The sequence below is a fragment of the Podarcis raffonei genome, chromosome 2, assembly GCF_027172205.1.
Source record: "Podarcis raffonei isolate rPodRaf1 chromosome 2, rPodRaf1.pri, whole genome shotgun sequence".
Lineage (NCBI taxonomy): Eukaryota > Metazoa > Chordata > Lepidosauria > Squamata > Lacertidae > Podarcis > Podarcis raffonei.
Genome location: NC_070603.1, coordinates 52668980 through 52692219, shown reverse-complemented (window position 1 = coordinate 52692219; position 23240 = coordinate 52668980). Strand labels below are relative to the sequence as shown.

At 46.0% G+C, this 23240-nt stretch overlaps 1 protein-coding gene across 1 annotated transcript; it reads left to right on the top strand.

Annotated features, from left to right (window-relative positions):
* Positions 1-9948: 9948 nt before the first annotated feature.
* On the top strand, positions 9949-22232 carry STC2 (stanniocalcin 2). The gene is made up of 4 exons (XM_053376615.1): positions 9949-10648; positions 13041-13183; positions 16077-16288; positions 21128-22232. The coding sequence occupies exons 1-4, from the start codon at positions 10492-10494 to the stop codon at positions 21519-21521; spliced, it is 906 nt and encodes a 301-aa protein (XP_053232590.1). The 5' UTR covers positions 9949-10491; the 3' UTR covers positions 21522-22232.
* Positions 22233-23240: the final 1008 nt, after the last annotated feature.

Here is a 23240-nt window from a genome sequence, read left to right as displayed (position 1 = left end):
GAAGTGGATGTTAGTTCCCATTTGTTGGCAGCAGCAGGATGTTTCCCAACACAAGGGAAGTAATGGCAGAAGGAATGGATAGAAGCAGCAACCAGGGCGTCCCTCTATAAGTCCCATAAGGCACAGAAAAAGGGTGGGACTGCAATGATGCCTCTACGCAGAGTGTATGACCCACCAGCCCCCCAGGACAGGGTGGGGAAGCACCACCATGCACTTATACAGTCCAACATGTGCCTTTTTCAAGTGCTGATGTGTGCAATTGGAGAAATTAGAACCCTACCTTTGAGGAGAACCCAGATGATATTGCCAACGCCCCATTATAAAGGCTGCCTTTGTAGCTCAGGCAGCGTCCGATATTCGCCAAAAGAAAAAATCCAGAAGCCTGAGGGGTGCATCGGCCATGGGCTGGAATAGATGTTGGAAATAGCTCAAACCACTTACAATCAGAGAGATGAGGAGGCCCAGAGAAAAAAGGAGAAGTATCAAACAAGGAAGTTGATGACATTACAGGCAGCCGCCCCCACCCCTCAGAAAGAGGAAGTGCCCGGGGAGGAGGGCGAAGCCGTCTTGGAAGGAATCAGTGCGCCATCTGCCGACAGGAAGGGCACTGGAAGAGAGAATGCCCTATTCTATTATTAGGAAGAGATTTGTTGGTAAAGTTGCAAGCCCAAATTATTTTTAAGCCATCGGAGAAGCCACATTGTCCACTATGTCACTTGGGGAACTGGTTGTGGAGGCACCCCTGAGGGAGTACTGGCGCCTCATGATGATAAAAGAAGAGGAGGGACCCATCCCCGCCAGTATTCTGGAACAAGTGAACCCCCCAGGAATGGCAAAGAATATCCCACCAATAATTGTGAAGCCCAAGCCATTTGTCAATCCTGTTGCAGTAAATAAGTATCCCATCCCACGAAGGGCGGCTGAAGGAGTGTAGGTGCATCTAGAGCGACTGCTCCAACATAGGATCTTGAGGCAATGCCAATCACAGTGAAACACCCCTTTGTTACCAGTGAAGAAAGGAAGCAGGCTATTATCCTGATACCAGAGGCAAAGAACTGCAGAGAACTCTGTGGCTTTCTGGGGTCTGCAGGATTTTGTAGGATATGGATATTTAATTACAGCATCATTGCCAAGCCTCTACATGAGTCAACCAGAGGAACTGAGAGAGACCCCTTTGTTTGAAACACAGAACAACAGCAAGCCTTCGTGGATTTGAAGAAGGCACTACAGCAAGCCCCAGCGCTTGGCATCCCAAACCCTGAGAAACCCTTTATTCTATTCGTGGATGAGGACCAAGGGACGGCGAAAGGGGTTTTGTGCCAAAAATTGGGAAGCTGGCAACAGCCAGTGGCATACCTATCTGAGCGCCTGACGCCTACAGAACAAGGCTTACCGCCGTGCATGAGAACAGTTGTGGCAGTAGCCACCCTACTGAACAAAGCAGACAAATTTATTTTTGGCCAAGACACTGTTTGTGTGACCCCGCATGCAGTCCCAGCTCTGCTTGACATGAAGGGTACCTATTTTCTCTCCTAAGCGAAGATGAGAAAGTGCCAGATGTTACTGCTGCATCCGCGTTTGAAGTTTCAGGTCACCACCGCCCTCAACCCAGCTACCCTGTTGACAGTAGGAGAAGGTGAGGAGCAGATGCACGATTGCATTGAAGTAATGGATGAAGAATATTTTAGCAGGCCTGACCTCAAAGAGGAGGCAAACCCCCATTGGCCTTCATGGTTTGTGAATGGAAGCAGCTTTGTTAAGGCTGGACAGCGGAAGGCAGGCTATGCAGTGGTAGCCTTGGAAGACCAAGTGATCGAAGTGCAGCCACTCCCGCCTGGAACGTCGGCCCGGCTGGCATAAATAACAGCGCTCACCAGAGCCTTGTGCTTGGCAAAGGGACAAAGGATAAACATTTATACTGATTCCAAGTATGCATTTCTGACTTTACATGCCCATGGAGCTTTCTGGAAGGAAAGAGGTTTGCTTGCCTCCAGAGGTAACCAGGTGCCTGTTACGGGAGATCATTCCCCGCTATGGACTACCTAGGTCAATAGGATCTGACAATGGACCAGCCTTTGTCCACTCAGTTTTGCAATAACCCCCCATGCTAGTCAAAATGTGCAGTTTAATAATTATGTGCAGTAATTCTCCCGAGATTTTTTCTCTTTCTTAACAGGTGGACCCAGGCCCACTGCTGTTACCTCACCCCTTGGGTCCACCACACTTAAGTGAAGAAGGCTATTTTAGATTGGACAGTTACACCAAATCCTGATGATCCTCTGAAGCTAACCATCTCCAGAAGAGCGCCAGACGGCTGGACAAGTGGATGGGAGGGACGCCCGCGGGCAGCGTCCCCAACGTAGAGACTTTTTTCCCCAGCAAATTTTAAGGCACCGCCAGGACTTTTGATATTGGGGCCAGAACTCTTTGATATGGTCACTCCGTGTGTCAGGCCTCTGCAAGGGTGGATATATATTCCTGTGGGTATATGTTAATATATGTAGAGGGAGAAGCCCCTTACGGATATAGTATGTTGGGAAGAAATCATGAGAGTATTAAGCATCCACAAGGACAGGTGGGAAAATTGGTTAAGATAATAGGCTCCTCCTCAGAGAGGTGGGACACAACCTCCCAAAAAGCAAGGCAGCTGATAGAGCACGAGTATCAGTGGGCCCTTCAGCAATAAAATAGATATGTCCCAGATAATATTTCAGCCACCATTGATCACATGGAAACAATGATAGCCAGGAACCCGCTGAAAACTACAGGAGGTGATCTATGGGGTTGGTTATATTTCTGGCTGCCTCATGGCAGTTGGCTCAGGCATATTGTGGTATTATTAGCAGGGCCGCTGTTAATCCTTCTGCTTTTTTGCTTCTGTATATCCTGCTTCGTGCAATGCTTACAAGGTGTGATGCAAAAAGAATCATGGCCCTTATTGCTCTTCCCCAGGATTATAAACCCGAGAGACCAGGACGAACCTAGGAGATACGTTGTCCCAAAAGAAGAGGAGGGAATGAAGGGACAGGGAAGGTATTCCCTGTATTTTATTATATTTAAGTAAATTGTTCTGCTCTGATAAATTCTTTTCTAAATTGCTCTGTTAAAATTGCATATTATCCTGCTTTGCTGAATTGGGAAGAGGCCCACTTCCTCTTTCTGCCGGCTAGCAGACAGCGAGCAGCGGCTTTGCAAGCTGGGAGCTACTTCCTCTTTCTGCCGGCTAGCAGGGAGCTGCAGAAACGCAAGAGACAAGGAGCACACAAACAAGGGAGGGAGGGGGCTTAGCTAGTCATATGCCATATAAGGAAGTAAGCTAAAACTTGCCAGCTGATTGGAGAAGGTTTTGGGGAAGCTTGGGGGAGGGAAGGGTGTTTTCAAGGTATAAGAAAGTTTGCAAATGTGAAATTGGGCGTAGCCAGTCTTTGGAGAGGACTCCACTGGCTGCCTCTGCGCAGATCTCAATAAATCTCTTTTCTCTGACCAAGAAGTCTCTGGAATTGTTTTTCCCCTCTGGCCACGGGGTTGGCGGACCGCTGGACCTCCGGGTACTGCTAATCTAAGGCTTCAGTATAGCTGAGTCCCTAGTAGTATGCAGCCATCATGACTGCAAACCATTGGTAGGTTTGTTCTCCATGAATTTATCAAAGCTTCTTTAAAGTGATCTAAATTGGTGGCTGCCATCACATTTTGCAGTTTGTGTTGTGAAAGCTGTGGAAAAAGTAAAATATGTGGAAATCTGCATCTATAGCTGGGTTAGAATTCAGAAGTACTTGAGGCCTATCACAAGAGATGGACGTTAAAGAGCTGGATTCAACAAACCCAGTGGGCTAGCAGAAGCCCATTTTCCTAATGTACTCCTATGCCTTCCCCCAAATCTGCTCTGGGGAGGGTAATGAGAACCCCCCCAAAACAGGGCATGGGTAGGGTTGTCATATATCTGGAATTTCCCAGACATATCTGGAATAATGCAGTTGGAATAACGGACATACCTGGAATAATGCAGTCTGGGAGGAAAGCAGGAAAATCTAGACATATGGCAAGTCATGCTGGTAGTGTCATCTTTGCCGATTCCCCTTAAAAAAATAGCTGAAAAACAGCGATTTTTTCCCTCCCAAAGAAAATAATTCTATGATGAATCAGAGCCCATGATGTGGTAGATTCACCACAGGAAGGCCCGAAGAACATATGAAGAGTCCAGCATCCTGTTCTCTCAGTGGCCAGCCAGATGCCTGTGGGAAGCATGCCAGCAAGCCATAGCATTCTTCCCACTTGAGATTCCTAGGTATTCATGAGTATACTGCCTCCAATACTGGAAGCAGTGGCCATGGACAGCCTTATCCTCCGTGGAGTTTTCTAATCCCCTTCTGAAGCTACCCGAGGGGGTGTCTAAACCTGCAAAGCTTAAAAGAGAAAGCATTCCTACTTCCCTTTTAAAACAGGACTTACTCATGCTAAATTCATTTCTGGAGCTGACTGCCTTGGTTGCCATGGTGAATGCTGAGGAATGGACAGGGGAGGATGACCTTGCTGATTCTCCTGGATCTCTTTGTGCTGTTTTCGTGGTGCCTCTAGGCCTTCCTAAAAAGTATGTTCCCAAAGATGGTGCTGGGGAATTTCCGTTCTACTCAGTGGCCTTTGGCTTGCAGGATGCTACAGGAGTCCGTCACCAGCATGTCCCCTGCTCTCTTTAACATCTCCATGAATCTGCTGGGGAAGGAAGGGTTTCTGGAACTTGGAAGCACAGTGGCATCAATATGCAGGTGACACCCAGTCATGCTCACAAAGATCAGAAGACCCAGCCTTGCATAAAATGGTAATAATGCTACGGTTATTTTTTTAATACTTCCTAATAGCTCTAGCAATGCTATCAGCAGAGGTCAGACTGCTGCTTTTTCGGGTCATTTGTTTGGTTTGACCCACTCAAGCACAACTGCTAAATCCATTTCCTTGCCAGAGAAACACTCTTGACAAGCAATCACAGGCAGTCTGAAGTGAGACGGAAGAGTCATCAGGCACACACCCTTCTAAATTAGACTTCGTCAACCTGCTGCCCTCCAGATGTTTCGGGTGGCAACACCTATCAACCTCAGCCAGCATACCAGTGATGTGAGCTGCAGTCCCAAAACATCTGGAGGGTGGCAGGTTAGTGAAGGCTGCTCTAAATGGTATCCCTCACTAACCTCCAGGCTTGTGCATTTATGCATTAGTTCCGCACACAATAATTCCTCAAGTAGCAATTAAACCTGGCTCCCTCCTGCTTCTTTCCAACAGCTCTGAACACTGGGAAACTAACCCAGATCCCCTAAAAGGCAAAAGACAGTCCAGACAAAAGGAAGAGGGCATAAAGTATGCTTTGGCTTTGATATCTGAACTATCTGGTCCCTACGGCTGGAACATCTACACTGGTGTCCAAGCACAAAAGCACCCTGGGGAACACAAACTAGCTAGAACATCATGCTCTACTGTGGAATATTTTCAGCACTTATTTAGCACCAGACATGTAAAGTCTCTGAGACTAAAGGCATTTTGGGGGCTAAATACATCACTAAAAGCAGGTCAGAAGTGTGAGTCTGGAGTACTCTGATGGGTGCAAAGCATGTCTCCACCACAGATTTTCATGCTTCCCTTCTACTTTAGGCTGTATTCATTGGTTCACATATCTAGAAATGCTTGCCTGTTGCTTCCAGTGCCTCCAGAATAAGAAGTGCATCATGACCTGGCCCCTGGAGAATTCTGTGGGAAGAGATTCTGAGCAGTTTTGGGCTCTCTTGAGAGCTGAAGTGAGATCCAATTCAAACATGCAAAAATAGCACATGGAGGAAGACATCCCTCCGGAAAGGCACTGCTTTAGAATGCAAAGGGGATTGTGTGTTTTAATGCACCAGTTATGTAAAACAAAAAACTCACTACATGTAGACAGGGGAAAACGCTAAACTTAAATTATTCTCTCTGCCATGTTAGCTTTCCACAAGCAGAGATGTTTGGTGGTGTTGTTTTTTAACAGGGCTGGACCTTTAGAGGCCCTAAGCACTTGAAAGATTTGGGTGCCCCCATATATATATAAATAATTCAAAATATAAACAATAATAAACTGTAAAATATAATTTTATTTTTCAAAAGGAAACAAAATCTACAGTAAGATGAAAAACAATGTTTATTTTCGTATACTTCCACTTTATTATACTTGAAAATAATTCCCCTACTTTTTGTAATGCAAAGTCTTTAATCAAATCCTGAAAACTAACCTTACGTAACACATCTGCTTCTATGCTTAGTAGAAATACGGCATCCAGCCTGCCTTGTTGCATAGTTGTTCTGTTGAGATTTTAATATACTTCAGCTCAGAAAAGTAACGCTCAGCTAAGCAATTTCTGACCATGAATGTTAAGAATCTGGCAATGGAAAATTTCAGTGGTGCCCCCCTTCCCTTGATGCCCTAAGCACATGCTTATTTTGCTTAATGGTTCAGCCAACCCTGGGTTTTTTTAACATGGGGAAACCTGCAGCCTGTAGTGATTCAATTGTAGGGGGATACCATCAATATGCTTGTTCTGCACATTTAAAATAGCCCAAAATCATCCACAGCTTCTTGACAGAAACTGTCAGCCAAGGCCTGTTTTACTAACAGAAAGCAAAGGAAGGTGGAATCTACTGTTCACTGGTCTGGACTAATACTATTTTTAATTTATTAAATGACAAAAAATGCAACCTGTACTTCACATTGTATGTACAGTAGTCCCAAATGACAAAGAAGCACCATGGGCTTCCCTAGCTCTAACCAGGTCTGCTACAGAGTGAGAATTTTGATTTTGTATGTTTTGTCCACTTTTTGCTTTCAGTGGCAGGAATCTGTCACTGCAGGCATTTCTGCTTGACCCCCAGAACAATCTCCCCTCTCCTCCCTTGTGTGCTGTTGTGGGGCTTCTCCTGAGACACACACCTGAGCCATTTTGATGACAGAGATGGGGGGAGCCCTGTTGTGATAGCTGCTCTTCCTCCAGTGGGACCACTCAGTTGAATTTGGCCCTATAAGTTGTATCCTGAGCCTAGCGCTGGTCACTAAAAAATGCATCGCAGCACTTCTCCTGTCATTTCTGAACCTTGCAGCCCTTCCAGAATCCTCAGGAGTGCTCAAAACTGCAACTGCAGTTGTAAAAGTGCCCTCAGCTGCTTCTCCCTCACTGTAGCACCTCTTGCTTTGCCCCTTGCCTAACCTTTCCTGATGAGGGGCAAGGGAAGCTGGTGCCATTGGCACTCAACACCTCATGGTACCTGTAGTACCCTGAAGTACGAGAATATAGGTGGGTATATGTATGGGGGACGCGGGTGGTGCTGTGGGTTAAACCACAGAGCCTAGGGCTTGCCAATCAGAAGGTCGGCGGTTCGAATCCCTGTGACAGGGTGAGCTTCTGTTCCTCAGTCCCTGCTCCTGCCAACCTAGCAGTTTGAAAGCACGTCAAAGTGCAAGTAGATAAACAGGTACCGCTCCGGCGGGAAGGTAAACGGCGTTTCCGTGCGCTGCTCTGGTTCACCAGAAGTGGCTCAGTCATGCCGGCTCCCTCGGCCAATAAAGCAAGATGAGCGCCACAACCCCAGAGTTGTCCGCGGCTAGACCTAATGGTCAGGGGTCCCTTTACCTTTATGTATGGGAGGGTACCTGTCTTCACCCCAAAGTAAAGCAATGCCCAACCTGGTGATGACAGAATAAATGATGTAAGGAGGGAGCTGCAGCCCAATATAAGACAGGAGGTGATAAGGGAACACCTAACTACTTTAAATGATTTCAGATCTCCAGGGCCTGATGAGGTGCACCCAAGGGTAAGGGTACCAAAGGAACTTGCAGATGTGATCTCAGAGCCTCTGTCTATAATCTTTGAGAATTCTTGGAGAACAAGTGAGGTCCCTAGAGACTGCAGGTGAGCGAATGTTGTCCCCATCTTCCAAAAGGAGGAAAAAGAAGAACCAGGTAATGACTGACCAATACCAGGAAAGGTCCTAGAACGGGTAATTCAATAGTGGGTCTGTGAGCACTTAGAAAAGGATGCTGTCCTGCTGGATGACCTTGGGCCAGTTGCCATCTCTCAGGGGGCGGGGAGTGTGTCTTGCCACCTAGAGCTCCTTGGAGAAAAGGTGGGGCAGCCTAAGTCCTGACAAATAAAGAAAGATCCACATTTGGAGAATTCGTTCGCTAAAAGGTTCTTAATAAATACATTCCCTACACCTCCTTCGTGAGTATCCCTGGATTTTCCCTTACCCTTCTAATTCCTCCACCACAGTTTAGCCTCCAGAAACCTTAACAAAGACACTTCGACGACACCACCCGATGCTTTGTACGGAAAGGCAGAGAGGTTTGTGGCAGAGGAGCTGAAAGGCGCGCGCCGGGGCTGGGAGGGGGGGGGCGGTGTGTGCGCCGGAGCGGAGATGAGGGAAGGGTCCTCCATGGCTGTGCTGTGGAGTGTCACGTCTTCCTCCCAGGGGCTCCCCTCCACTTCAGGAGGTGAGAGTGGATTTTCTCAAGTGCATTTTGACAGCTGGGAGCAAGGGGATCGCAGCAGCAGCAGCAACAGCTGGAGACATTCCTCGCCGCGCCCCTCCTCCGGCAAGCCGGCTGTCCCTGGCAAAGAGAGTCCGAAGGGCCCGCCCGCCTGCCTGCCCGCCCCCTCGGCTGCTGCTGCCTGCATTACAGCAGCCAGACAGAACCCGGGCACTCCGCGCCGCTCTCCTCCACTGGAAGGCCGGAGGGGAGAAGTTGCAGGAGGTTGGCGGCGTCTGCCTGATGAAACCTCTGAAAGCGATTGCTGCAGCGGGGCGTGGGGGGGGGGTGGGAAGGAGGAAGGAAGGAAGAGGAGCCACCCCGATCCCTGGCACACACACCCCATCGTCACCTGCTGAAGGCTTCCATCGCCTTCCTTAAGGAAAGCAGCTGCTGCCGGAAGGCTTTAGGTGGGAATCCCGAACGCGCCACCGGGGAGGGCGGGCCGCCTTGCCCCAGAATCCGCGCCTCTCAATGCGGATGGGAAGGAATGCGGGAGGATCGGGCTGTGGATGAGGGTTCAGGCACAGCAACCAGATGATGCAACGACTGCGGTGGGGTTACACAAGAAAAGGATCGCCGCTTCTTCCCCCACCCCCCAAAATATCCCCAAAAATCTGGGCGAAAGGGGAGGCGTGCGCTAAGGTTGAGGGTGGAGACGGTTCCATGGGGGGGCACAATAAAACCAAGCTTTCCATTTGAATCCCCCCCCTCCACTTTGCATTAGGGTCCAAATCTATGTATCAGGTGTTATTTTTTAATGGGGAGAGGGCAGTGCAGGTTCCCCACCCCAACATTATAAACTGCTCGCTGTGTGTGGCATGTATGAAGAAAACGAGCCAAGATTAATAAAAGTACTGCTCTAAAATGCAAATATTAACCGCAGCGTGCAAAGGGGTTCTTCTATCCAAAAGGCGAAAGTGTCCTTTTGTTCGGGTTCAGGTGCTACACCGGATATCAGATAAGCTCCCTGCCGTGCCCGCCGCCGTCGCCCCCCACCCGCTTCGGAAGGAACACGTGTAGATTGGCGACGCCCTGGGCTCCCCTGGCTGCAAAAGCACATGGCTCCGTCTAGATCGCCTGTTCGAAATCCGATCTTCGCAGGCCACTCGCTGGCTTCGCTCGGTTGCCGCGTGTGCCATACATACCGTAGACGCGCTTGCACGGTGCCCGGCAGGCAGGCAGCGAGTCTTGCTGGTGCTTAGCAAAAGGTATCGCTAAATTCATCACGGAAACGACCTGGCCCGATTTCCAAACTACTCATGCACCTACCCCCCACCCCAGTTAGCAGCGCAAGTCTTGCAAGACCCACCGTCCACATCGCCTGCAAGACCTTCCCTTTTCCCGCCGCCGCTGCTGCTTGCAAGCGACCGCCCTTGTAGAGCCACGCTTTTGTTTCTTAGCGTCGCCTCCCCCCCCCCCTTTTAATCGACTTCCTAACGACCGAGCAAATAAGCGCTCCGCATTGGGAATGTGAGGAAGCTGCAAGGCGCAGGAAGGCGGGAGCGCGATCCACTCGCTGGACCACGCTCGCCGGTGCATGCTTTTGCAACCTGCTGCACTTTGCAGCGACTTTCCCGTCCCGAGATCTCCGGAGTTGCTCGCTGGAGTGTGTAGTAGTTGAGCGCAGGCCACGCCCCCCGAGCGTGGTGTCAGAGTGAAAGAGAGGCTCTGGTTGGTCGGCTGGGCGGACAACATCTGCTCGACTCCTTCATTCAAGTGACACCAGAGCTTTGAGGGATATTTGAGGCACCATCCGTTCCCTTTCCTGGCCACTTCTCGCACTTGTACCAGCGCCGATCGCACGCTCCGAGCGAGGCTTGGGAAAGATCCGGGATCTCTCGTCTTGATCACCCCACGCTGCGCGCACACTTTTTTTTCCTTGCAAAGAAGTGTGTGTGTGAGAGAGGGCGAGCTCTCCTCCGGTCAGTGCTGTTGGCGTAGACATCGGGGCCATGCATGCTGCAGAGTGGTTAGGGAAATTGGTGACCCTGGCTTTGGTCTTTGCAAGCTTGGATCCAGTGGTAGGCACGGAAGCCACCAACCCTCCGGATGGTGCCCAAGATAACAGAGCGCCTCAGCAAAAAGGGCGCCTGTCTTTGCAAAACACAGGTATGTTGGGCTTCCTTTCCAATATCATCAAACCGTATCGGCATGTGAGTCTAAACTCGGAAGGGGAGCAAACCGGCATTTTAAGTTCGGGGAATTGGCTCTCTGGGTGTTGCGTTCCTGTGCAGCGTGGAAGGCTCAAAAGAGGCACGGCATCGCAGGGAGGGAGCAGAAATCGGTTTTTTTAGAAAATAAGAATGCTTCCTGTAGTTTGGAAGCGCACGTGCTTGTTCCCCTGTTGGAACTGCAGACCGCCGAGCTGTGCTGCCATCTAAGTAAGGCAAAAGGAGCTCATCGCAGACAGAAGACGGGGAGGACCAGAGTGAAAGTTAGACCAGGTAATAATTATAAGCCGAGGAGAATACGTGCTTGCTCGCTCTCTCACTCTCGCTTGCTCACTCCTTTTTTTCCCTTTTGCTATAAAAAGATTTTAATGACTAGTCCTTTGCGTGTCTTTGCACGTTCCATACTGGTCAGCTCTCTCCCATCCTTTAATTTTCAGCAAGATTCCGGAGGCAAAAGTCTTAAAGGGGAGGCGGGTAGGAAACACAGTACAAAAAACCGCCTTGCTGGTACAAAGGATGCTTTCTGAGCGCAGGTTTAGGAGCCGATTGAGAAAGAAAAAGAGCATTTGGAACGTGCAGACCTAAGTAGAACTGCTGAGTCTTTCTCTCTATTTTTTTTCCTGCCAGGAGAGGCGTGCAGTGATGCAATTCACCACAGGGGGTTTCCTCTCCTTTTCCGTCTTCCCTCTTTTGTGGGGGGGGGGGGTTGCGCGTGATCTTTTTAATGCATACTGGTCGCATAAGTCACAATGCAGTGCAGTTTCCTTGGAGGAAACCTGCCAGGCCTGAATTGAAAGAAACAGAGGAAAGCAGCACACACACCCTCCAGTTCTCCCCAGGTTTAACTGTAGTGGAATTTGCTGCTGCAAAGCTTTGATTAAAACACACACATGCAGGAATGCCCAAGTGCCACATGTGAATCTTACAGTTCTGTGCAATTCTCTGCACACTGACTGAGGCCAGGACGTGTGATTGGAACCGCATTTGCATCCTACCCAACACAAGCACTACAGCTGGCCTCCTGGAACACCTACACACACACAGAGACACACACACCCAAGCTGCATACTTACACAATGTTGGACAAAGAGCCCCTTTTCCCCATCTGCTATGCACAGCTTCTCCTGTGTCTCTAGAATTCAATACAGTGAGGCTTCCTTGAGAAGGAAATATAGGTGATATAGCTGCAAAATCCTGCTCTGGGTCTTCTGGCCCTTTGTCCAATCAGTGTTTTAAAAAAAGGAGGAATTCCTACCTGCTTGTTATTTATTTTGCTTAACTAGGATCCCTCTCTTAGCTTGGCTTCTGTGTGCCCTTTTAAGGAACGCCCATTTTCTTTCATGTATGTATTTTAATTATATTTTTTATAAACTGCTTCATCATTGGAGAAAACCTGGGAGCGGTGTATGCAATATAAAATGAAAATCAAAGGATCCGTGCCTTGATCTGCCAGGGTTAGATGAGAAAGGCTGGAAATAGCTTGCAGAGAGTGATACATAAATGTGTACTAGGGCAATGGCTATCTATATGGCACTCAAAACGTTTCCCTTTTGCTTAAAATGTCACAGTGCTATTTGACTTGAATTTTTTAGACTTCTCAGCAGCTGCGTCAGTACACATTAACACACTATCAGTATTTGAAGTTTACTGGCAATGTTTAAAAAATCTGCACAAATCATGGAAGGAAAAGCTGGCTGGTTTTACTGTTGCATGCATGCATGTGAACATTGTCCTATGGTAGCTGAATTGGGTTTCAATGGAACATATACTTGCCCCATTTAACACAGTAGTACAGTATTTGCTTCCAAGTAAACATGTGCACAACTGAATTGCAAATGTGTAATGAATATTGCGGGATGGTAAATGGTAGTGCAGCAAAAGCTTGTAGCAAAAAGTCTCTTTCTTCCTGTAGCTATATTAGGAGTTTTGTAATTGACTTCAGTAATCTGGGGGAGATGGGCCCAACCGTAAACCAGTCATCAAGGCACTTGTTCAGATTAGAAAATCTTGACAATTCACTTTCTCAGTATCTTCAGGTACAAGAATCTTGGAAACCTTGTTGCGAATATTGCTTTAAGAGCTCTTTGGATCAGATTTGCCACATGAGACAATGGCTCTGAGTGGAATGGGAGCACCAAACACTGACTTTGCATTTCTGTAACTAAATGCTTGTCTCTTAATTTCTGTGGAAGGCAAGGACAGTTAATGTGTGTCTCATGCACTTTCTCCCCTTTTTCTTGAAATGATGATACTGTTAGCAAAACAAAACCTCCACTTTCTAGTATATTTTCCAGTTTTAAACATGCATTGTGATGGGTGTTCATTTTCAGCTGAAATCCAGCACTGTCTGGTCAATGCTGGTGATGTGGGGTGCAGTGTATTTGAGTGCTTTGAAAACAACTCCTGTGAGATCCGAGGCTTACATGAGATCTGCATGACGTTCCTCCACAATGCTGGAAAATTTGATGCTCAGGTAAGCATAAATGCTGCAGAAATAAACAGTGCAGAGTTTTGTTAGATTTTGTTTTGTTCTGTTTTCTCATCATATTTTCTGCTTTCAGCAAAAATGAACAAGTCTGAAACACCTTTGGAATAGGGGATGTTCATAACACAGAAGGTTCATTCATAAAGTCTCTTATTAAACTTACATCTTGCCTTCACACACACACTTGTCACTCCTTCTTAGTAGCCCAATATATGTACTGCATGTCCACTTCAAGTCCCACCAGCTGAAGAAAAACACCATATGGAGATTCCACAGCATGCTAGGTGAAACAGTATGGGGGCACTTGTTTGAAAAGACAGCTTGTTTTACAGACTGTGCAGTGGCTCAGAAGTCATCTTCATTTAATGCAATGGGTGTGTATTCCCAAACCCACTTGCTTAGGAGTAGACTTCATTGAATTTGGTGGCACTTCACTCAGACGTTAACTTGCTCTGTAGTGTTCTTGACTTGAGGTTCTAGGACCTAGCATCCTTCAACATACTTCCATTACCAATTGCTTCCTGAGCCCAGGAACCAAAGACTGCACTGATACGCCCATATAGAATAACATTTCCCATTGACAAAAAGTTAAGCCACTTTTTTAAAGGGGTTGTCCCTCAAATAGTGGAGATTGTTATGACACAGCATCTAAATATCCTTCTAGCTTCATGCATGGCTCTTCCTTACACACATAATTTATTTTAATCGCAGCCTGGATCTGCAGACCTCAAAATCCTAAGTATGGCTAGTGAACAGCCCTAGTTCAAAACAGTTTGGTACTTGAGGCAAGCAGAACCTCCTGCAGAGTCAATAATTAAATAACTCCATTTGTCATTCTTTTAGTGCCTGGGTTCCCAACATGGCAACCATGGGCACCTTGTTTTTTAAACTGAGTGGGGAGTTGGCTTGTTCCATTGCCTTGTTTTTTCAGGGGTTGCCTGCTTTTTTGTCTTACGGTTTATTCGTTTGGGGATGTCTGCAGCTGCTTTGCCTGGGTTTGGGACCTTTTCTCTCCAAACCATTTGTACATCGTTGAAGCATCCTGTTATTATGTCTTGTACAGCTGCTCTCCAATTTCAGTGAAAGAGGGAAGGAGCACATTACGATGGGTCAGTGGCATTTGGCTTGACTAGGCAGTTTACAGAACACACACACATATATTTATGTGTAAAGATTTCAACCCCTAGCTAGCGGCTCTTAGCGTGGATAGGGAGGAGAGCTGTCTTGCAGACAAAGGTGTTCTGTGCAGCTCAGCTACAAGGCTACTCCTCACTTTGAAAACAAATCTTTCTAGAAATGTTTAAGCTGCTTCTTCAGACATGTAAGGATGACTGCTTCCTTTCAAATGAATAGGAATCTATCACCTATTTTCTAATATTGAGACACTTTTGAAAACCTTTCCCTTGATTTATTTATTTTTTTAAAACGGAAAACGAAATGCTCATTTTATATTACAATACTTGACACATTTTGTACAATAGGATTCCCATTATGGTCCATTGCCATAATTCTCCACATTCTCCAGCCCCCTTGGTGCCCATGCAGGTTGAATTAGATTGTGTTGAATTGCTTCAAGTATTGAAACTTCATCTAGGTATAGCTTTAGCAATTACAAAATGAAAATAATATATGGAATATTGGTGCATTACTCAGCAAAGAGCATCCCCCCCTTCAAATGCCCTCTCATCGTTTTAATAGGGGGGCATTGTTCTGTGATGAAGAAAATGCCAAAACAAAGGAACTTGCGTTCTCACACTCAACTGCTATGATTGGTAAAATTTGAGTCAAATTTTTAAAAGAGTGTTTGCCCTATATGGTGTGCAGAACATGAAATGCTCATCAGCTCGGATGACCTGAAACGTTAAGGAATGGGAAGAATGTAGGAGGATTGCCAGCTGCCTGTCATTCACCAAGGAGAAGAATTGCTGACCAATTATCCAAAGAATTGTAACACCATTGAAGCATGACTGGACTTCGAACCTAATGGCAGAAAAAGAGGGCAGAATAAGGATAAGGGATCATATAGTATGAGGCATTTTTTATCTTCAAAATCTAACCCTGCTTACTAGGCCTTTTTGGAAGTTTCAGAGTGGAAGGTGTGCCCTCCAGCTTCTACTAATGCCATAATGCTATTGTGACATGCTGAATGCTGCATTTTTTCACTCTAACAGAAGGTCTCTTTTGACTGACACGGATAGGCAGGGTGAAGGATGAAGGGCCTTTTGTTAAAGTATATAATAGATAATGACAGGTTGTGACTGCAGTCCTACAGATACTTAACTGTGAATAAATCCCACTGGTTTCAAGGGACTTAGTTCTGAGTAGACATGCATAGGTGGCACTGTAAGGCCACAGTTCTTTTGTATACCTACTTGAGAGTAAGCACTACTGAAGTCAAGTAAACACACAGGACTATGCTGGAGAAGCTGTGTCTCTGAAGACTAAAATGACACGTTGACCTTTGCTGTGGGAAGGGGTAGAGGGTTGTGTAGGGTGTTGCATCTCCATGCCCTTGCAACTCGAAAACACTGCTTAGCCACACTTGGCCTTTTCTATCTATTGCCACATACGTTTAGTGCCATCTCATAGACACCGATTTATAAATAATAAACGAAATATGCTTGGGTTATGGGAGTCTTCCCCCATAACAGCCTTCTGCTCTAGCGTATTGTGATCTCAGAACATTCATAGGCCTATTTATAAAAATGTAACACAACTTTTTATAGGAAAGGCCTTATATCATTAGGGTTTTTTTGTATGTGATTAATAATCTGTGACGTGTAACTCTGAAGGCTTTCCGGAGAAGAGGTGGCAACTCAGCTGTAAGTGGTGCTTCATGGAGATGAAGACTTGGTGTGCTTTTTTGTGTGTCTTTCTTCAGGGAAAATCCTTCATTAAAGATGCTCTGCGGTGCAAGGCTCACGCCTTACGGCACAAGTTCAGCTGCATCAGCCGCAAGTGCCCTGCCATCAAGGAGATGGTGTTACAGCTGCAGCGAGAATGCTACCAGAAGCACGACCTCTGCTCGGCAGCTAAGGAGAACGTCCAGGTCATTGTGGAGATGATTCACTTCAAAGACCTGCTGCAGCACGAGTGAGTCAGAGCTTGGCTACTGCAGTGGGAGGTGGCAGGGCAGCTCAGATGGGGAGCCCGCTCTGTGTTATCACCAGTTGCTCCAGGGACGCTCCAGTCGTGATAAGCCTGCTGTTGTGCGTCCTCACGGAATTGCACATACCCTAATTTTACTGACCTGGGAGTGTAGGGACAGCCAGCGGGAAAAGAAATGCCGCGGGGGCCATTTCCAAACCACTGGCAGGCTTTGGTGATGCAACTGAGCCTTGAGAGAGAGGGCAACGAACAGGTACATTAGGATATCACACTACTGGGTGCCTGAGGGCTTATCCACACTTAATTCCTCCACTGTTTCAAGGCACAGACTGCTCTTTAAAGCTCTGTGTCTGAGCTCCTTTTTTTTTTCCTCCAGAGTTTTCCCCATAAAAACCCGCTCTTTAAAGCTCAATCGCAGCAAACAGCAATCCATAGCAAACCCAAATGAACATTTGCTCCAGTTGAATGCTAAAGAGCAGGTTTTTCCTTGGGGAAAGCCTGGGGCAGAAACGAAACAGCGTTCAGTCATGGAGCGTTAAAGGTTAATGTGGATAAGCCCTTAGTCAACAGAAAGAAATCAATGGCATTGCAAAAGGATTTCCTACTGTCTTGCTAGTCTGCCACTCCCAGATTTATCCCTTGTATCTTCTTGGATGTACTTGGGGACTGATTGATACATTGCATTTGAACTAAGTACACTAAATTTAGTGTGTTCTGGTTTTTTAGTTCAGCTGCCCTCCTGATATTTTGTACAACTGTCTTCAGCTCCAGCTGGCACAGCCAATGGTTGGGGATGATGGAAGTTGTCCCAAGCATCTGGAGGGGTTGGGTGCGGCTATTCTGTTGTAATATATGGGCTGTGGTTTCTTAACCATCTACAGAATGTCTGTGCGACCTCAGATGTATTTATTATTTCATAAAATGTATACACCACCTGATTTGGGGGGGGGGGATCAAAGCAGTTTACAAAGGGAAGCTTCTTGACTCTGTTCAGTTGCTCTTAGGGGTTTTCCCTCAAGTGCCCAAGATCAGAAACATACCTCTTGAGAACTATCCCAAAAGACATCCTGTGAATGCTTCTGTCACAGATTTTATTCTGGGGTATAGCATCTGTGGTGTAATTGTTGTTCTTTTTTGTAAACATGACTCTGGTTACTCTGGATCTCTCTACCGTATTTCTAAACACCTTCTTCACACAGGTATAAAAGTGTGGAAAGATGGCAGGTGGTCCAATTACCTCACATGTACTGTGTGGACCACAGCCTGGAAAACCAGTTTGGAACAGGGAAGGAATGCGTGGCTATTATTAATGGCATGCTCAGTCTTTTAATTGAAATCAAGGCTTGTATCTTCAAAAAATTATATACGTTGCTTCTTAAAATTAAAAGATGAAAGGGAGTGGTGGTGCTGGCATGCAAAAAGAACCCTAATTAGATTTGTCCCAATACTTCTTGTTGGTGCAATGTATCCTCACATAACTGGCTTATATATTATAAGGAGAAATGTCAGGCTTCACAAACACACAAGTCCTCAGAACATACTCTAACTTTACACCTGCAGAATCCTAGTGAGGCCAATTTTTGGTGAATGGTTGGCAAAGACCGTACTGTTAATATCTAACTTGCCAAAATATAGGTACAAACGCTCCACTTACTTCTCGTTTCTCTTAAAAGCTCATTTCTCCCGCTTCAAGAATGGCAACAAAGGGACTTCTAAAACCTGTCTTAGGTTGAATATATCAGTGTTAGTTCAACTTCTTATTCAGATCAGGATATGCTTTTAAAAAGAATGCAGCTTTGACAGCTGTTTTTCTCTAAAATGTGGAAGCATTTGTTGCTCAGTGTAACAATCAGCAGTTACTGTTTACAGCAATTCACTATGAAGGAACAGCTCTCCCCAAAATCCTGCTTTTAATCCTTCTGGGATTCTGTACAGGATTGAGACCTTTGTAGTGTTCAGGAATGGAGCTGTTGTGGAAGTAGTATAGTCCAGTGAAAATAAACTTGAACTTCTAGAAGTAAAGAGAAAAGAAATGATTGTTTTTCAAACTATATTCTTTCTTTTTTTAAGAGAACCATCAGCGTAGTGGTTAAGAGCGGTAGACCCGTAATCTGGTGAACCAGGTTCGCGTCTCCGCTCCCCCACATGCAGCTGCTGGGTGACCTTGGGCTAGTCACACTTCTCTGAAGTCTCTCAGCCCCACTCACCTCACAGAGTGTTTGTTGTGGGGGAGGAAGGGAAAGGAGAATGTTAGCCGCTTTGAGACTCCTTAGGGTAGTGATAAAGCGGGATATCAAATCCAAACTCTTCTTCTTCTTCTTCAGCCTAGCATAAGACACAATATACTGAACATTGTGATGCACAGCTTGATGCAAAATGGGGGGCCTTTTTCTCCCCAATTGTTATTGGAAATGGCTGAAAAGTGTAAACTCCCTTAATATCTTCACTCCCGTGGAATCAAACGCCAACCTCCTCAAATTTTTTATTTTTGTGAATACAAATTTCAAATGTTGAATAGTCAAACATTTCGTAGGTTCTTTTGTGTCGATTGTCAGCACCACAATCATGAGAAACACGTTTGATATTTCCAAACTAATCTTGTAAATTTTTTTTGCTATGTAATCATTAGCACACCTTGATGTTAACAGTCACAATACTGTGGTCTACAGCCAGGTTGTTTGGGCGCCAGATAAGATCATGCATGACACCCCATGCCAGTAATAGCCAAAGGAGGTACAAATGGATAAAGATCTGGGTGGCTGCACCCTGTGGCAAGGTTGGTAAGGTTCCATCCTACCCTTCTTCCCAAAGGAGACCAGGGCTGCAGTAATTATTCCATATGAGTATATGACTGCAGCCTAAATGGTTGTTAAGGATGAGGACTGGGAGCTTTTTTAATGAATGAGTTATCAAAGAAAGCTCAGAATCCAAATCTAAATTGTACATTCTGAAATAATCATATAGATATTTGAGTATGAAAGGAGGTAGCTAATCAGTAAAAATAAGAATAACGTGACTGGTTGCCACAATTTAAAACAAAAAAGAAAATTCCTTGTGATCCTCAAATCGAATATTGTGGCTTGTCTGTATGACAGATGTGGAATGCAGCTAAGCTCATTAGAAACTAAAGTCTTCTGCTATGAATAAATCAGTATGATATTATGTTACAGCATTTAAAAAAATACTGTTGACAAAAATGCCAGTGGTGTTTAGATGATCAAGTAATACAGTATATCCATTTTTGATGGTGGTTATAATACTATTGGAGACAAGGAAGCAACCACAAACCTACAAACAGATATAACACAAATGGTAAAGGAAAATCTCTATTTGTTTGCCAACTGGGTTTAATACCAGCTGTCATACTTGAAAATAACAGCTAGGGGGAAACACTCTTACTTCTCTGCCCCTGAAGGTATTTTGTCAAGACTATAGGCTTGCCTCTCAGATTTGATCTAAGCATATCCATAGGAAACATCTGCTGTGGTTTCTAACAACTTAACAGTCATTAGCTTTAATAGTCAAAGCACTATGTTCCACATTGAATTATTCCACTCCATAATGCATAGTACAGTTTATCCCAGCCTTAACCACTCCTCTGATTGCCATTGGCAACTAAGAATTTTACCCAGACTAGTGAGGAGGCTGACGAAGAAGAGATTTAGTGTTCTGTCCATCCTTCAGTGGTCTCTCATGAGTAAAAAGTAGGTGTGTTCATTGAAAGGGGGAGACAGTAGTCATGTTCATTAATTGCAATGGGATAAGCATTTCCCACAATCCCTTATTCTGATATTGCAGTGGATATTTCCCTCTTCTACCAGAATCAGCCAATTACATAGAATGGGGGCAGGCTGTGTTCCATCATTGTAATGACCCAGAGGAGATGGAGGGCATTGCCCCTCATCAATCTGTTTGAACCAGGCACCGGCCATTTTGTGGAAGAAGTCACTTCACAAGAAGTCTCCAGCTTCTCAGAGATGAAATAATGTGTAACAGACACTGGAGCTGCCTGACAACAATACGATAAACGGATATGGTTCTTCTAACACAGGAGCCCTTTCTGAAGCCACACGTGCTTGCCCCCACTATTATACCTGACACAAGCCCACCACTGTCTCAAGGAAAGGTCTGAATGCATGAAGCCTGTTGAATTTGTACCTCGATGGATTCCAGTTCATGGTGGCTGCCTACTCATATTTAAGTAGACTTACCACCACACATTCACACTTAACACGATCCCCCAACACATCAGTGGTACTGGAACAGGGGCTGGCACAGGGGGAGCGTTTCTCCCCACTCTATCTCTCCATGTGATCTCAATTTCAGGGAGAGAAGCATCTGAAGAGGGCTCCAATAACTGGTGCAATTCTCATAATATTGGGGGGACTGGTTCCTGTACCATTTCCAACAACCAGAACCCACCCAAATTCCACCGGGAGCACTGCTCTGGCAATAGAAGATTTCTCTCCAGGAAGGCTCGCCTAATATTTTCCGAACCACTATCTTACCACCTCTCTGCGCCAAGGTGAACGCCTTTTGATCTGCCCAAGTCTTTTTCTTTGTGATTTACACTGAGGGTTTGTTGTTGCTGTACTTTTGTTTGTTTTAAACCTGACTTCTATTGTTAATCTTGTTTTAAAAAACTTTTTAGAAACTGTTCTGAAAGTCCTGGGGCTGAAGAACAGGGTTGTAGGAAACCACAATTCAGTGTGGGGCTGCTGAGCTCCTTTGTCTTTTGGGATCAGGACTGCAGTATATTGAACTACTCAAGCTGCCGTTTCGCCGTAACCTTCCGTTCTTCTGATTTATTTTTTTCTCTCCTAGACCGTATGTTGATTTAGTGAACACCTTGCTCACTTGTGGAGAGGAGGTTAGAGAGGCCATCACTCGGAGCGTCCAGGCCCAGTGTGAACAGAGCTGGGGCAGCCTGTGTTCTATCCTGAGTTTCTGCACCTCCGTCCCACATGGAGATTTCACCCTTGAACCAGAGAAGAAGCCAAATGAAGTCCCCAGATCCTCTATTAGTCAAGGGGACATTATAGTCCACCCTGAACCTGACGCCAGAGAGAGCTCCCGAAACACCAGAGGGGAGAGAGGTAGCCGGCTTCCTGGGAATGCCCAAACCCGCACTAAAGCTGGGAGCCACAGTCCCAAAGCGGCTCACGGGATTGTTGAACAGGCAGAGGAACTGTCTGACTTCTCTGACATCCGGAGGTGAAAGGAGGATGTAGCTCTTCTTTCCCCCTGCACCAGAACCTTCCTCCATTGAGTTCATCTTCTTATCTAGGGGCATTCCAAAATATGTACAATATAGAGGGGTGGTGTCAGGCATAGGGCATTGTGGGATATGTGGCAGTGACAGTGTATGTATTATAAGTAACAGAGGAAAAGCAACAGCTATTGGTTATTGATTGTATCCAGCAAATTCAATGTGTAGGTGCAACAAAATGTATTCATGTAAATCCTTTCATCTCTTCAAAAAAAAGAGGGGAAACGGGAGATTTTAGATGCAGGTTTGGGGTGGTGGTTAAGGGATTTGCCCACATTTTAATTGGTGAACATGTAGACCAGGTTCAACATTGAGTCTCAAGGCAGAAAATAATCCATAGACTCCACTCTGTTAGAGGCAATGAGGGCTCCAGATCAGCTGCAGAGAAACTCAGATACAGAGCTCTGCATAGTGGACCTTGGAATTGCAAACTAAATTGTCTGTCTGAGCCATTGATCCTGTCTAAGTGACACCACCTGCCTTAAGTGTCCCTTGCATTGGTTTGGGTGGCTCTTAGCTGACCTCTTCTGCTTTTTGTTCCAGTTTCCTTAGGAAATAGGCTGGTGAGGGAATCAGTTTCTGGACAAGGACATTTTCAACCAACTCAAAATCATGCCAATTTCTTCTTTCTTTCCCCCCCCCCAAAACATCATAAAAGAATCCACCTGGCTTCTGACTGCAGTGGGTTTCCCAAATACTGGTAACTCGCATCTTATGATTATTTCACTTGCAAGAGCCTGGCTGAGGGAAAATAAATAAAGAAATGGAGAGCAGGGGAAACCCGTTCTCCTTTTATTTATTTATTTATTTATTTACGCACAAACACACTGAGCAAAGCTGCGATCACAGACTTACCTGGCTTTGGGAAACATCCCAGAGCTCTCGCTGCGCCTGCAAACTGGGTGGGCGGGGCATAAGGGCTCTGGCAGGGTCCTAGAGCCCTCCTTCATCTTCCGTAAAGCTGGGCAAGTGCTTACTAGGCTTCGGGAAGGAGGAGTGAGGACTCTAGGACCCTGTCAGAGCCCTCATGCCTCCTTTGCAAAGGCAGGCAAGCCTTCAGAGAGCCCGAAGGAGGTATGCTTTGAGAAGGTGGTGGAAGGGCTTTGGGACACTGCCAGAGTCCTCACACCTCCTCCCCAAAGCAGATAAGTAACCCTCCATCCTGGGGGGGGGGGCTTCTAGGGGTTCACCCTACAACCGCTGAAACTCAGCCCTCATGTGAGATGCGAGTTTCCTGTACAGCGTATATATGGTGGGCTACAACTTGCTTAGACACGAAGCTCTTTTTTTCGGAGGCTGGATGAAAAGTTCTTCTCTCCCTGAAAGCAGGACCACAATGTTTGCTGAGCTATAGAAATCCTGTGCTCTAAGGTTGAGTGTGTGTGTGTGTGTTGCCAAAGAAATGGTGATGTAGAATAAGCGCAACCTAGCACTGTGCAATGATTTAATCAGGTTAACTACAGGAAGCTTAACTCGTCCTGACACCTCAGCCCCAGCCACATTTTCTTGGAAGCAGCTTCCCATATATTTCAGTGGAACCTGCTTCTCCTAAGTGCGTTTTGGGCTACAATCTCTGTTATTATCCAGAGTTAATATGCTTTATTCCATCTTTACTTCTAAATAAATCTCTTTCTATCGTTGACTAAGATCACTCAGGACACTAAATTG